The 16,997-nt window shown below is 37.8% G+C and overlaps 2 protein-coding genes across 2 annotated transcripts; both read left to right on the top strand.

Moving 5' to 3' along the window:
- The first annotated feature begins 918 nt into the window (after nt 1–918).
- LOC132242123 (olfactory receptor 52D1-like) lies at nt 919–1,863 on the top strand. Its single transcript, XM_059711038.1, has one exon. The coding sequence runs from the start codon at nt 919–921 to the stop codon at nt 1,861–1,863; it is 945 nt and encodes a 314-aa protein (XP_059567021.1).
- Nucleotides 1,864–10,927: 9,064 nt separating this feature from the next.
- LOC132242122 (olfactory receptor 52E4-like) lies at nt 10,928–11,884 on the top strand. Its single transcript, XM_059711037.1, has one exon. The coding sequence runs from the start codon at nt 10,937–10,939 to the stop codon at nt 11,882–11,884; it is 948 nt and encodes a 315-aa protein (XP_059567020.1). The 5' UTR covers nt 10,928–10,936.
- The last annotated feature ends 5,113 nt before the right edge of the window (nt 11,885–16,997 follow it).

Raw genomic sequence — 16,997 nt, 5'->3', positions numbered from 1 at the left:
ATATTTTAGTGGCTACATTGTAAGGTCATTTACAGGGTATCCAACACATGGTGGGTAAAAGAAAGGCAGCCATTCAGTAACTTTTTATGGACTTACTAGTCTAAACAGCTGAACAAAATATTTTGGAGATGTAAAGATATTTAAGACATAGAATAATGATGAATGAAATTATTCATACTGAGATAGTGCACAGTAGGACACCACTATGGAGATGTGTCTAGGAAATATGGCTGGATGCTTAGTTCACACTTTATAACGTGATAGTAACATAGAGATCAAGTAAAACTAAAAATCATGCTCTCTTTAAATGGTCCATATATTCAAATTTGTCTTTGCTTATCAATCTGATCATATTCACATAAATTGACTTATACTAGGTTTAATAACATTGTTTTTAACCTAAAATAGCAATGTGCTTTATATTATGATTGGCTTATATATAAATAATTTTCTAATGAAGTTAAATAAATGGGCCTCATAGGTGAAAATATGCTTTGGAGACATAATCAGAGCAATAACTTTCTAATTCTCATTTGAAAATCAGCCTCTTTTGTTCTTATTAATTTATATGTTTAATAAAATTATAAGTCTTTTAAATAAGCACATGTTATATTTGCAGCACTTATTAGGTGGTATTTATATAGTGGAGCAGAAATGAGATACATGACCTGTTCTTTCATTTCCCTAAGACAGAGTCTACTCTTTCTTTTATCTTTTGGATTTTGAGTTTAAAGCAAATATTACTGGCTAATTCCACATCTCTTCACCACATACTTGAAACAGGTGCAAAATTTCCTACTACTCATTGTCAAAATAGGTATCACATATTTTAGGTATAAACAGAGAATATATGTTTTGCTCAATCTACTGAAAATAATTTCACAACACTTAGGCTAGAGCAGGTTTAGCGACTCTGAAATGTTATTTCCAAATAGAACCAATGTCCACCCAGCTACTTTCCTCCTCCTTGGAATCCCAGGGCTGGAGGCTGCTCATGTCTGGATCTCCATCCCTTTTTGCCTGGTTTATCTACTGGCTGTGATGGGGAATTGTGTCCTTGTATTCATCATCAAGACACACCCCAGTCTTCATGAACCCATGTATCTCTTCCTCTGCATGCTCTCTGTGAATGACCTGATGCTTTGCACCACGGTGGTTCCCAAGATTCTCAGTCTCTTCTGGTTCGATGACAGAGAAATCAACTTTAAAGCTTGCCTCATCCAGATATTTTTCATCCACTCTTTGTCCACCATGGAGTCGGGATTCCTGTTGGCTATGGCCTTTGACCGGTATGTGGCCATCTGCAACCCTCTGAGGCATTCCACCATCCTGACACATGGAGTGATCATGGCTTTGAGTCTGGCCATTGTCCTACGTGGCGTTATCCTGCTGACTCCACATCCTTTCTTACTGATGAGGCTTCCCTATTGCAAAACCAACATTATTGCCCACACCTACTGTGAATTTATGGCCCTGATCAAACTGGCCTGTGCTAATACCAGGGTCCACAGATTATATGGCTTAATTCTTGCCTTCCTTACTGGTGGGCTGGACTTCATAATGATAATCTGCTCTTACATTCTCATTTTTCATGCTGTGTTTCGTCTCCCATCAAAGGAGGCCAGACTCAAGACCTTGAGCACATGTGGCTCACATGTTTGGGTCATCTTAGTGTTTTATACACCTGCCTTTTTCTCCTTTATCACCCACAGGTTTGGTCATAACGTAGCTCCACACATCCACATCTTTATAGCCAACATTTATCTTCTGATTCCTCCTATGATGAACCCTATCATCTATGGTGTTAAAACCAAAATTATCCGGCAAAGTATTCTTAAAGTACTCACAAATATGTATGTTTGAGTTTGTATGATTTTTTAACAAATTAATCAGCAAGACAGGTGTTACCATGGAACTATGGTCTTGTTTATATTCAACTAAATCTATATTATCTGAGAAGACAAACTTTCCAGGTAAAAATTTTGTCATATTTATTTTAAAGAGTATGGTTAATATATGAAATAAAGTAGTCCTGGCAATTGTGTGCTATTTTGTGAGAGACATGCCTATATTCAGTATAGGGTCATTTCTTAATTCACGTCTGCCCAGTACCTAGAAACCTAGAATCAAGTTCAAAATGTATAAATAGGTATATATATATATATATATATGTATATATATATATATATATATATATATATATATATAATTTTAATGGCAAGTGCTTGCTCATTCTATTATTTATTGGCTAAAATATGTACGTTGACCTTGAGTAACTGATATATAGAGAGACAGCATTTTTTTCTTGCTTTAGCAGTTAATGATCTAGGAACTAAAAGTAGAATAATAATCACTGGCAAAGGATGTATCTGAAAATTTTAAATCTCTTTTCATTTAAAGAAATTGAGACAGCTTATCAAATACTCTTTGGTATTTAAAAATACTTTAGCTTGTAACAAAGTCTTTGAGTTTTCTAAGTAATGTAGAGGTTTTATATAACTTAGTATGTGCCACAGCTAGATTTTAGGAGATGTTTTGTTTTAATAATAGCATATACCTTAATAAATCTTAGTTTGGAAAAAATATAAAACAAAAGAAAAGAAAAAGAAATGGAAGTTATAGTGGTCAGATGGAAATCTGCATAAACTTTCCCATCCAACAAGAATATTCTGCAATAAAGTCACTTTTTTTAAAGGTTTTAAAAAGTATAGCCTTAATACTGAATATTTAGAAATACTGTACACACAGACAACTTAGTAATATAAAATTTTAAATTATGAACTCTTAACATGGATGGCTGATAGTTTCCAATAGATAAAATTTTGGACAAAGGTACCAGACATTTTAAATACCATTTAGTCATTCAGACAATTAGGAAGTTTTTAAAAACATAAATATGACAAATACATGGCTTTCTGAAGTATAAATTGACATACAAATCTGTATATTTTTATAATGCTTTTCACTGAAATATCTTTAAAGAAGCATTCTGTAACATGAAGTTGAAAGCTCAAATTAGATATAATGAAAGCTATGGTTTTATTTAAATTGTGTAATTTACATACTAAATATTTACATAAAAGTAAACATAAAACCACAAACATATTTTTGTTCTCTAAGTCTAAAATTACTACTTAAATAACTGTAAGATAAAGTTCCCAATTCAGAATGCTCATAAGGAAACACATATAGGAACAATATATGAAAAGCTTTATTCTCCCTTCTGAGAAGCAGTAGAGTGACAAACTGCCCCTTGGGGATTGTCAAAGCTCTCCTAGACCTCCAGGGGAGTAGATTCTTTTGTAAAACAGGAGAACTAACTACATCCATCACCAGGACACAAACCAATTATAAGTTTTCTTTTCCAAACTTTGTAAGAACAACTAGGATTACTTTTGAGGACAAATGCAGCATGTTATTTTTTTTCAGTTATATTAAGAAATAATCCACATACATCACTGTGTAAATTAAGGTGTACAGCATGATAATTTGATTTACATAATTGTGAAATGATCACCACAAAAGGTTTAGTCTTTATAGATAATAATAAAAAATAAAAGTAATTTCTCCTTGTGATGAGAAGTAATTTATTGTTATGATCTACTCTTATAACAGCTTTCAAATATACCATGCAGCAATGTTAACTATAGTCTTCATGTTGTACATTATATCCCTAGGACTTATTTATCTTATAACCGCCTCCTCCAATTCGCTCCCCACCTCCTGCAGCATCTGTTATTAACTTGGCTTTATATGATATAGAGCATCTCAATTTATTCATAATGACAGTGATTATAAATTTTCTCTGATTATGCTGTTGAATTTTTATTTTGTTTTTGTAAAATTTTAACAGCACTGAAAAGGTAAAGAAAAAAACATTTAATGTAAATTGAATATACTTACCAAAATCACAGTGGGAATTTTGCAGTCTTCTTTTCATGAAACTATGGTTTGAGTATATTATGAATTATATAATTGTCCATAATGTAGACAGTTCATGTTTACTTTTTGACACTAGATACTTACCTAACGTTTATTTGCTTCGTCCATTCCTTATATGCTATCAAAGACCTCTCTCAGGTTCACCAGTGTGACCAAGTTGTCTATCTTATTATACCTTTAATCCTTCCTTTACTTGTATTTAAAAGAAAATCTTAGGATCAGGCAAATGTAAGTGGTTTTGAAATTTTTAGAAATGGAAATATATATTTAAATGAACTCATGTACTCTACACTTAAATTTTACTTTATAATTTTGAAAATCTTAAGGATAACCCCACTATCAATATCCAATCTTTATTCACCTTAAAAAACTATTACATGATATAGATATATTAAAACTTATTCAACATATTCTCTTTTATTAAACATTCCATTCATTCTCTAAAATTTTTTTTTAAAACATATTTTATTGATTTTTTACAGAGAGGAAGGGAGAGAGATAGAGAGTTAGAAACATCGATGAGAGAGAAACATCGATCAGCTGCCTCCTGCACATCTCCTACTGGGGATGTGCCCGCAACCCAGGTACATGCCCTTGACCGGAATCGAACCTGGGACCTTCCAGTCCCCAGGCCAACGCTCTATCCACTGAGCCAAAACGGTTTTGGCCATTCTCTAAAATTTTTAATTATCTATGTAAGTATGTGTATATGTACGTATGCATTTAATTACATAAACTTTATTTTTGAACAGTTTTAGGCTCATAGCAAAGTTGAGAAGATAGAGAGTTCCTATATACTCTCTGACCCCACATACACAGCCTCCCCTACTATCAACATCCCACATGAAATGGAAGGTGATACATTTGTTACAATCAATTAATATATGTTGGCACATCAATATCAGTCAAAGTTCATAGTTTACTTAGGGTTATCTCTTGGTATTGTACATTCTGTGGGTTTTGACAAATACATCATAACATGTAGAGTGTCATACTGAATAGGTTCATTGCAGTAAAAATCTTCTGTGCTACCTCTATTTATTATTTTCTCCCCCCAGTCCCTGAAACCACTGATTTCTTTTTCTGTCTCCATGGTTTTGGCTTTTCCGGAATATCACTAAATTGGAAACAAACAGTATGTAGTTGTTTCAGATTAGCTTCTTTTATTTAACTAGGGGCCTGGTGCACGAAATTCGTGCACTGGGTGAGGGGGGGGGGAGTGTCCCTCAGCCCAGCCTGCCCCCTCTCACATACTGGGAGCCCTGAGGCGTTGACCCCCATCACCCTCCAATTGCAGGATCGGCCCCTTGTCCAGGCCTGACGCCTCCACCAGAGGTGTCAGGCTTGGACAGGGGGCCCCCATCTCCCCCCGATCACTGGCTCTGACCCCCGCCCAGGCCTGAGGCCTCTGGCCCAGGAATCATGCCTGGGCAGGGGACCCCCATCTCCCTCTGATCGCTTGCTCCACCCCCCGCCCAAGCCTGACGCCTCTGACCCAGGCTTCAGGCCTAGGCAAGGGGACCATCATATCCCCCCAATCCCCTGCTCCGCCCACCACCCAGGCCTGATGCCTCTGGCCCAGGCATCGGCCTGGGCAGGGGACCCCCAGCCCCCCGCCCAGGCCTGATGCCTCGGCCAGAGATGTTGACCCTCATCACCCTCCAATCACCAATCACCAGATCAGCCCCTTGACCAGGCCTGAGGCCTCCGGCAGAGGTGTCAGGCCTGGGCAGGGGACCCACAGCTCCCCGCGGTTGCAGGCTCTGCACCTGCCCAGGCCTAACGCCTCTGGCCTAGGCGTCCGGCCCGGGCAGCAGGGACCCGCAGTGGCAGAGGGGGCGCCGCGATCGCATGGGCTCCTCCCCTGCCCCTGCAGGACGCCTCTGGCCTAGGCATCCGGCCTGGGCAGCGGGGACCCGCAGCTGCAGCGGCCCCGCGATTGTGTGCTCTGCTTTAGGCCCAGGCAAGGGACCCCTAGCTCCCGGGACTGCCAGCTTCGACCGTGCCCAGCTCCCATTGCTGGCTCCACCCCTACTTCCTGCTATCACTGGCCAGGGCGGCAAAGGCGCCTGATTCTCTGATCATGGCTTGGGGGCCGCCTTTGCCCTGCCCCCCAGCTCTTAGCTCCCCCCTGGGTTTCCGATCACTGTCAGTGGCAGGGGCTTCTTCCTGCTTTCGCTTTCGCCTCCCTGCATTGTGCCTACATATGCAAATTAACCGCCATCTTTGTTGGCAGTTAACTGTCATCTTAGTTGGCAGTTAATTTGCATATAGCCCTGATTAGCCAATGAAAAGGGTAGCGTCATACGCCAATTACCATTTTTCTCTTTTATTAGTGTAGATAATACGCATTTAAGATTCCTTTATATCTTTTCATTACTTGAAAGCACATTTATTTTTAGGGCTGAATAATATTTTATTATCTGGATATACTGCAGTTTATCGAAGAACACCTTGGTTGCTTTCAAGTTTTGGTAATTATGAATAAAGCTGCTATAAACATTCATGTGCAGATTTTCATGTGGGCACTAGTTTTTAACACCTTTGGGTACGTATCAAGGAGTGTGATTGCTGGGTTGTAAAGTAAGAGTTTGTTTAGTTTTGTAAGAAACTGCCAAACTGTCCTTCAAAGTAGCTGTATGATTCTGCATTCCCACAAGCAATGAGTGAGATTTCCTGTTGTTCCACATCCTCATCTGTATTTGGTGTTGACATTGGATAATCCTGATAGAGGTGTTGTGGTATCTCACTGTTGTTTTAATTTCCAATTCTCTAATAAAATAATGGTATTGAGCATATTTTCACGTGTTATTTGCCATCTGTATATCTTCTTTGGTGAGGTGTTTGTTTAGATCTTTTGCTTGTTAAATTGGGTTCTTTATTTTCTTGTATTTAAAATATTTTTATATTTTTGTGAGTTGTTTATCAGATATATCCTTGTAAATATTTTCTCCCAGCATGTGACTAATAGTCGTGTCCTTTCCATAGTTTCTTTCACAAAGCAGATGTTAATGAAGTCCAACTTATTATTTTTTTCTTATGTAATGCATTTGGTGTTGTATCAAAAAAATCATTGCTACCCTGGCTGGGTGGCTCAGTTGGCTAGAGTATCCTCTGGATAAGCCAAGGTTTCAGGTTCGATCCCCAGTCAGGGCACATAAAGGAAACAACCCATGCGTGCATAAAATAAGTGGAACAATAAATTAATGTTTCTCTCTCCCTCTCTCATTATCTCCATTCCTCTCTTTCTAAAACAAATAAATAAATAAAAATCATTGCTAATCCCAAGGTCATCTACATTTTCTCCTATGTTGTATTTTTGTTTCTTAGTTTTGAATTTTACATTTAAGCGTATGATCCAGTTTGACTGAATTTTTGTGAAGTAAAAGAAAGTGCTGCCCTAACCGGTTTGGCTCAGTGGATAGAGCATCAGCCTGTGGACTCAAGGGTCCCAGGTTCGATTCTGGCCAAGGGCATGTACCTTGGTTGCGGGCACATCCCCAGTAAGGAGTGTACAGGAGGCAGCTGATCGATGTTTCTCTCTCATCAATGTTTCTAACTCTCTATCCCTCTCCCTTCTTCTCTGTAAAAAATCAATACAATATATTTTTTTAAAAAAGAAAGTGCTGGGTGGGGCCTTGATGCTAAACCAAAATTAATTTGAGTAAGTCTGAGCTTAGGCCACTGGCTTCAAAGCCACCAAAGGGGACAATTATGCATGGGCAGCAGAAAGCACCTATAAGACCTCTGGTCACCAGAGGGTAAGAGATTCAGGAGGAGAGTAAAACCAAGCTACAGAAATCAAGGGTTATGATATGAAAGAATTATCTCCTTTCCTGGGCCATTATCATTAGTTTCTCAAAGACCCTTAACTAAAATGGATTATAACGTAACCAAATTGGGGGCTGTTTTCCAAAGCATTTAACATAGACTCAGGTACATTTTAGGCATTAAATAAATATTTACTGAACATCAAATTTTTATAATCACACACATACACAAATACATATAGGTGTGTATATTTATTTTGTGTATAATATATAATATCACCATGCTTTGTATAGGTGCAATAATTTTTATGAGTACGTATATGTGTATATTTATTGCATATATGTGTGAATGGATGTGTTTACATATGTGTATAGAACTACATATATCTGAATACACATGATTATTTTATACACAGAATGAGAGAGAGAACCATGCATGTTAAGTCTGACAGTATCACAGGAATCTAGTTTACTACTTTCTTTCGTGTTGCCTTCTTAGCTAAGTCCCCTATATGACTACAACCTTCATTTTAACTGAACTAGGTTTGATTGAACTAATTTTAACTAACTAGTGGAGTCAGAGGCACTTGTGTAAATAACCTGTTTCTTTAAAAATCTCCTTTAATCTCGCTCACATCAAATTTCATTACCAACTGATGTCATGGGATAGAGAAAATGTGTTCTCCCGCAGGTATCACACTTCTCAGAAGGTGAAAAAACATCTGTTTTAGAGTTTGAGCCCCTGGGGCTTCCCCCCAGTGGGGCTATAAAACCTGCATGAGCCTTCCATATAGGTAATGATTCAAAAACTGAGTTCCTGGCTTTGATTCAACACAACACAATTAATCTGGAGGCATTAACAACTCATGTATTAACAACTAGCCAAAGAAATGAGAGGCAATAGTGAAGAGACTGTAGCATCCTGGTATGAGGAAGAGCTTCATAGAGATGAGGAATAAATATTTAAAGTTACTGTGGATTCTTGAGACTCAGCTGTGCTGCAAATAGACTGAGAGCATGCAGCAGAGGCTGACGGCGTGGTACCTCTGAAGATAAGTTAGAGACTTCTCTGGACTGCCTCGTGCTGACAGGTAAATCAGTGTAGTCCTGCCACTTGGAACAAGCCACTTGTAAGGTTAGAGCAGGATGCTCTTGAGTTTTTCCTTTACCTTCCTTTAGGATGTCATGCACCAGTCAACTGGTACCGACTTTGGAAAAGGAAGTGGTGCAAATGTGTCCTCTGGGGTTAAGAATAATTAATTTAGAAATAAAATGCTTACCACTAGTTTCACAATGACCATCACAATGAAATCAACTGAGATGTTGGAATAGAAAGATTTTAGGATTATTTTATGGTTTTGCTATAAACCATCTTAATCCATAACACCACATTTATAAAACAATAAGTAAGCACATATGTCCTTACTGCTTCTAAGTGCCCTATGAGAATCATTCATGATAATGCCTGGGAAAAAACATTACCATCTGTTGTCCCTTTATTTTGATTACATATGGTAGAGGAATAATGGTGAAATTTTAGAGTGAATCAGGGTGTATTATATCCTTCTAGCACATGCTGAGTATGTGACTTAGGAGAAATTTAGCTTATGTAAAGTGCATGTTTCTTTTATAAATTAAAAATTATAAGGTTACCTCACAATATTTTATACAAATCAGCAACTGGACACTTGCTAATGACTCTTAACATTTTTTGTGGTACATATTATGACACAAAAAGTAGCAAATGACTGAGCCAGCTGGTGTCTGTAATTGCATGTTGGTGTGGGAAAAACCCCATTTGATTACTTGATTGATTTAGAGCTCACCAATCTTTCTTCCCCAAAGTGTATAGTGTATTCTGAATTCTTAGGTATCGTGAGAAGCTCCTGTACTGTAGTTAGCATCTCAATATAAATTTGGTAAAAATAAATATTTAATGATTACTCTTTTGAGGACATACATATTTTGGATAGACTGGTATATATATATCCAAGAATAGGAGTAACCATTAAACTACATATCTGAATTACTATGAAAACATGGATATTTTTTCAAGTCACATTTTTCTAGAGATAACAGAAAATCCAGGCAGCATACCTTTTGGGTGTGTTAATGGCTTTTCTCCTGTCTTAGAGCTATTTAGATGATTAGATGTTGTTTCTTTTATGGCCAAAATTCATTAGGGAGGAACATTTCAAAAAGTTTTGTCATTAAAAATATTGTAAATATGGTGAGCTTATTATTCCTTTATATGTTGTTTTCATAAATATATACTTATAATAGTGATGTTCAACCTTTTTGACCTCATGGAACACATAAATTATGAAAATTCTGTGAAACATCAAAAAATGTATCTATTGCCGGTCTGACAAAATATATATAAATATAATTTTGATTCATTCACATGGAAGGCTATCATTGTTTTGGCTGTCATTTTTTATCTGACAATGTAAGGAAAAACTGTTAGTACCCCTAACTACATAGTCAGGTATTGGATGTCTTAAAAATTCTTCTTGCACACCGGTTGAAAATGGTTGATTTAGAGCAGTGATGGCAAACCTATAACACGTGTGTCAGAGGTGACACGCAAACTCATTTTTTGGGTTGATTTTTCTTTGTTAAATGGCACTTAAATATATAAAATAAATACCAAAAATATAAGTCTTTGTTTTACTATGGTTGCAAATATCAAAAAATTTCTATATGTGATATGGCACCAGAGTTAAGTTAGGGTTTTTCAAAATGCTGACATGCCGAGCTCAAAAGGTTCGCCATCACTGATTTAGAGTATACGTCATGCAAAACGTCTCAAAGTCCATAATTATTTTGGAGGGGTACTTTTCAATGAAGATGATATGAAAGTTTTTCCCCATTGTCTTATTAGGATGCAAGGAACTGGTGCTATTTTTCAGGATGTTCACTTAGCCTGGCTTTCATAGACAGAAGGAAAACACCTAGTATCAGGTTCTGAGCCAAAGGCAAAGTAGTAAGCAGTTGGAGAAGATAGTTTCTGCTCCAACTAGTTCTTAATGAGATTAATATCTGGGAATGAGGGATGAAATAATTCTAATTTCAGAGGTGCTTACCAAGGGGCAATTAAAATTTATTTGGTTGTATTTTTACACTGAGTAATTCTATATTGTATATTTACCAGAATATCTGTGCCTTTGATTACTCCAGGGACAAAAGAGGGAAAGAGATGTCTTCATTTAGTCAGAATCATTATGCTTGACTTTAACTCCACGGCCTTCACCAATCCCAGTGTCTTCATCCTGATGGGCATACCTGGTCTAGAAGACATGCATATTTGGATATCTATCCCTTTCTGCTCAATGTATGTCGTTGCCCTCATGGGAAACATACTCATCCTTTTTATCATCAAAACTGAGATTGCTCTTCACGAACCCATGTTTTATTTTCTTTCCATGTTGGCCATCACAGACCTCATCTTGTCAACCTCCACTCTTCCCAAGATGTTGGTTGTGTTCTGGTTCAATTACCATGAAATCAACTTCCATGCCTGCCTCACTCAGATGTTTTTCATCCATGCTTTCTCTGGGGTGGAGTCAGGGCTTCTCGTGGCCATGGCACTTGACCGGTATGTGGCAATCTGTAATCCTCTGAGACACTCATCCATTCTAACAAATTCTGTGGTAGTTCAGGTTGGCACAGTGGCACTTCTGCGTGGGTTAGTGCTGATGACACCACATCCCTTTCTGGTAAAGAGGTGGCCATATTGCAGGACCAATATTGTCCCCCATACGTATTGTGAGCATATGGCTGTGGTGAAGTTGGCTTGCGCTGACATTTCCATCAATAGCCTTTACAGTTTGGCAGTCATTATCTTAATTGTGGGGACTGATGTGGCATGCATCTCTCTGTCTTATATACAGATCCTCCGTACTGTTTTCAAGCTCCCTTCTAAAGATGCCAGGTTGAAGACTCTGAGTACCTGTGGGTCTCATGTTTGTGTCATCCTTACTTTCTATATCCCTGCTCTCTTCTCCTTCCTCACCCACCGATTTAGCAAGCATGTTCCACGCCACACCCACATCCTGCTGGCCAACATGTACTTGTTGGTACCCCCTATGCTGAACCCTGTTATCTATGGAGTAAGGACCAAACAGATCCGAAAATCCGTCCTACAATTATTCATGAATAAAACCAACTGAGACTTATGGGCCCTACTTTTCTACTTATTTCCCTCCTCCAATAATTTCTTTGCTATAAATTTTTTGGATTATAGGATCAGCAAGATCAGGAACTATAATCTTAATTCTTCCACTTACTACTTCTGTATGTTATAGTTATATATAATTTAATCTATCTAAACATCTATAAAAGAGAAAAATATAATAACTGTGTAATGTTAATGATTGCAAAGTTTTTAGCACTGTTTCTACCATATTTTAACACTTAATAAAGGTAAGATTATTTCAATATCATTCCTTCCCTGAATATGTATTTGTTCCATGTCTTTTCAAAGCATGCACATTAGTTTATCTTATAAGGTTAATCAAATAAAAGCATCCTTCTGACAGTGGCTGGTATTTTTTGTTTGCTTTGTAAATTGGAAGAATCTACAAGTAGATAATTCACCTTGGCCAATATTTCTCAGTGGTTAGAGCATCTGTCTGCACACTAAAGGGTTGAGGGTTTGATTCCTGGACAAGGGTATCTACCTATTTCAGGTTCAATACCCAGCCCCAGTTGGGGTGTGTGCAGAGGAAACTAATGGATATATCTCACATCAGTGTTTTTTTTCCTCTCTCCCCCTCCCTCCCTCCTTCCCTCCCTACCTCTAAAATCAATGGAAAATATACTATCAGGTGGGAATTAACCAAAAAAATTAAAAATAGATAATTCAGATGACAATCAAGATTTGGTTAATTTGTACTCTCATTATAGCCATAAGGGAAAGCTAAAGAGAAGTGAGCAAAAGAGAAAAATGTGTGGTAAGCCATATCCTTTCCACCTAGCTACTGATGAGAAGGGTGCATTTTAGGGAACTCCTTGAGAATGAATATTGATTGTAACATGACTTACTCACACTGCTGGTGTGAACATTGGGCATCATTTGAACTTGTGGAAATTTGAAGAAGCAGAACTATTGTTCCTGCAATATAAGTAAAATAAAATGATGGCATTGATTTTGGCAATCATCGTTATGTACCAGGCACTTACCTAGTCTTAAAGGATGTGATAATAAACAAAAGATTACTTCCTCTAGTGGAGTTAATAACTGATTTTTAAAAAATTTCTTAAAGGATGGCAAGTAAAAGTAAGGTATACTTATTATCATACTAGAGGTCCAGTGCACGAATTTGTGCAAAGGTAGGGTCTGGCCTGCCCGCCCCGATGAGGGCCAATCGGGTCAGGTTGGTGTGTGGGAGGGGCCACGGGTGGTTGACCGCCCAGTCCCACCCCTGATAGGGATGTTGGGGGCCAATCAGGGGCCAGGCTGGCTGGAGGGAGGGAGGAAAGAGGCTGATTGGGCCCCAGATCAGGCTGGTTGGCTGCCACAGTGCACATCATAGCCACCGGTCGTTCTGGTCGTTCTGCCATTCTGGTTGCTGGAGATTATATATATATGTGTGCGTGTGTATGTATATTGCCTTTTAAATAGTATGTAATGCTATAAATTTTAGTCTAATTCATTTTTCAGTTACATCCAATACCTTTTGATTGTTTGTTTTCTCTCCACTTATTCTATTGGATACTGAAAAAGGAATCTTGAATTCTCCAAATATATCTGTGGATTTGGTTGTATTTCCTTTTAATTCCATCTGTTTACCTTCATGTAATTGGAGCTCTGCAGTTAGGTTCATGTGCATTTAGTATTGTTATGTCTTCCTGAAGAAGTGATTCTTTTATCATTATATAACATCCATCTTTATTTTTTACAATATGTCTTATTCTGAATTCTGTTTGATATTAATGTAGCCACTTTGGTTTCTTTTAAATACTGTTTGCCTGACAAATTAACTTAACTACATATTTATATATAAAGTGGGGTTTTGTGCACAACATATAGTTGGATTTTGCTCTTTTATCTGACCTCACTAGCTCCATCATAAATCAATGTGTTTAGACTATTTCTACTTGATATAGTTAGTGAAATGGAAGGAAAGAAGGGAAAAAATAGGGATTTCACACTTAATCTCTAAATTCAAATCTTTTTTCCTCCTTCCCTCTCTTCCTTCCTCCCTCCCTCCTTTCCTCCCTTTTATTGCTTGTGTAACCTGCTATTTCCCTGCTGGGTGCTTGCTCTTTAACCAGTGGAAGGAAAGAACATAGGGGAACATTTTTTTTAGATTATACATGATACCAGTCAGTTCTTCAAATTTTGACTCCCTGTTTCAACTTGCCTGATTTTCTAATTTGATAGGTAACTTCTTTGTATTTTTGTCCAGATTTTAGTCTTAATCTGTGGGAGAGATTAGTTGTAGTAGAGTTATTGCATTTTAACCACACTGGACTACCTCAATACACAAAGTTTTAAGCATAAATATAATGTAACAGTTAAAAATAAATGCTATGTTTAAAAAAAACAAAAAAAAAAAGGGAATGAGGGGAGTGCTGTGTATGTGGTGGAAGGTGTGGCCGATGAAAATGGGGTCTTTTCACAGAGTTGCAAGATTTACTGGAATAGAAATAGAAGGCTGCCCCCGGTTCCTGGTGTCTCATCTCTGTCAGTTCCACTTTGGAAAAAGTCCAGCATTGTCTTTATCAGGCCCAGAAACAGAGCCAGTGTTCAGAGGTTCTTTGCCATGACAAAGCTTAGTCGAATTCAGCCTCTGTCTCTGTCCAGCTAGCTTTGTCTTTGCACTCCACCTGGCACTACATTTCAGTATACAAGCTCCTGCTTGGAGCTGGCACTTGGCTGTTAGGCCTGCATGGCTGTTACAGAAAGAATAGGGGAACACATGAGTGCATGAATGAACATGTGTTACAGGGAGAGAGAGAGAGAGAGAGAGAGAGAGAGAGAGAGAGAGAGAGAGAGAGAGAGAGAGAGAGAGATTGCCTTTGTTAAGCTTGTATATATTATCTGGGGTTTGGGCAGACCACGTGCACTTTCAAACTAACCAATCAACTTCCTCATCCTTTGAAGGCTGGTGTTGGGCTCTCCCCCTAACCAATCCATTTCCTAGATCTTCTGGGATTCTCTGTCCCTTATCTAATCTGATCCTTTTCCCAGGCTAGACAGGTCTGATCTTGGCTCCTATTTTGCATGCCTCATAGTAGAAGCACCTCTTGGCTTCTACTAGCAAGTGCCCAGCAGAGAATTCCCCCTTTATTGTTTTATCTCTCCCTCAATAATCCTGGCTCATGACCAGTAATGATCTTTCCTGCCCCATTCAGGAAATAAGTCTGGACCTTATATGAATACTGCTACTTTCTAGTGAAGCAGGGTTGCTGTCCAATTCAGCTCCCTAGTTTATTAACTTAATAATGTCTGATTCTCTTTGCTTTCTTCCTTTATTAATATCTAGCTACCTAGGCTAACAAGGGTATATTTATATTTAGAGTTGTTAGGAAAAGCATCACTTGTCAGATGATATGCGAGAGAGTATTTAAAGGCAATGAAGGGTTTTAACAAGGCAATCTCTGATAAAAGAGTATTTTAGGGTGAGGAAATAGAAAGGCAAAAGCACTGTTTTCACTGTTCATAAAATCTGAAAGAAATGACGAAGTCAATATAGTTTGTGAATAATGTTCAAAGAGAATAATAGGACAAAAAGTTCAAGGAATTTTCAGGCACCCAACATATAGAATAGCTAGGAAACACTAATACCTTTGGCTTATATTGTGAATTAGTATGGCATTCATTGAGGATTCTTAAAAAATGTTTTTATAACTTTATTAATATCTGACATACAACAAAGTGAACACATTTAAATTGAATAGTTTAATGTATTTTGTCATATGTTTTCAACTATGAAACAATCGTCATAATAAATATAATAAGCATATCTTTTATCCTCTCAGATTTCCTCATGTACCTATGAAATGCATGCCTATTATCATTCCCTAAACCCATCCTACTTTTCTTAGCAACTACTGCTTATATCTGCTAGGTTAATTTTTTTACAATTTTATGTAGATGTAATAAAATAATATATCTCTTTTCTTCTGGTATATACTTCTTTGACTAAGCATAATTATTTTAAGATTCATTCATATATGTTGTGTATTCTTAGTTTATTCCTTTATAATGCTGAATAGTATTATATTATGTGGATGTGTCTGAATTTGTCCATCAAGTCATCATGCTATGTATTTGTGTTGGTTTCCATTTTGGGATATTATGAGTAAATCAACTATAAATATCTGTGTACAAGACTTGGTGTGAACATGGGCCTACATTTATCATAAGTAAAATTACCTAGGAGTAGTGAGCAATGTTAGCAAGGTTTCAGGATACAAAGTTAATATAGTTTTTACACTTTTAATAACTTTTACCTATACGACAATGCCGGGAGCCGGTCCATCCTTGCTGTTTCAAGGGACCTGGCATATATGGCATACGGTTCTTAATATGTTTGCTCACCTTCTTGGTGCTGTGTTTTAACCAAGGTCACCTCTCCGAGAAAGGTTGAATCCCCAGGTAGGGATTTTCCCCTGAAGTTAGGGAGGGAATAAAACCCCTCAATTAAGTGCCAGGTGGGTAATTAATCACTTTAACTACGAACAATCATGCTTAAGCTACATAATCTTTACTCCCTGGAATGGAGATAAGAAACGCCCTAACCTTTGTAATAGAGATTGATAGGATTGAATCAACTGGTATAAATACAGATGTAACCAGACAGAGAGAGACAGAACTCAGAACTTAGAACACAGAACTCGAGAGACAGAACTCAGAAGAGAGCCAGGAGGACAGAACCTACACAGAACCTGCAGACAGAGGAACTTCGCTGGAGAGAACATGGCGGGGGATCCTGAACTGAACCTGACTATAGAACATGGCAAGAGAACCTGACTAGAACCTGGTGACTGAACCTGGCTGGACCTGGACAGAACCTCTCTGGAGATCGAGACCAGAACTTGGCTGGAGATCCTGGCTAGGCTGCTGATCAACTGAACACTGTCTCCGTGTCCTTCCTTCTTCGCCGACTCCGTCCACACCTTTGGGGACCCCTGGACCTGCTGGGGTTGGACCCCGGCACGACAACAATAAAGAAGTGGAATTTGAAATTACAAATATAATACAATTTATATTAGCATCTAAAAAATAAATATTTAGGTATAAATCTTTAAAAATATGTACAGTATCAATATGTG

This window comes from Myotis daubentonii, chromosome 9, assembly GCF_963259705.1.
Source record: "Myotis daubentonii chromosome 9, mMyoDau2.1, whole genome shotgun sequence".
NCBI classification, from domain to species: Eukaryota; Metazoa; Chordata; class Mammalia; order Chiroptera; family Vespertilionidae; genus Myotis; species Myotis daubentonii.
The sequence above is the reverse complement of the archived record's forward strand: the minus strand, read 5'-3'. Positions and strand labels throughout refer to the sequence as shown.

Excerpts from the sequence above, each read along its gene's own strand:
- LOC132242123 (XM_059711038.1), top strand. The coding sequence starts at position 919 with ATGTTATTTCCAAATAGAACCAATGTCCACCCAGCTACTTTCCTCCTC.
- LOC132242122 (XM_059711037.1), top strand. The coding sequence starts at position 10,937 with ATGCTTGACTTTAACTCCACGGCCTTCACCAATCCCAGTGTCTTCATC.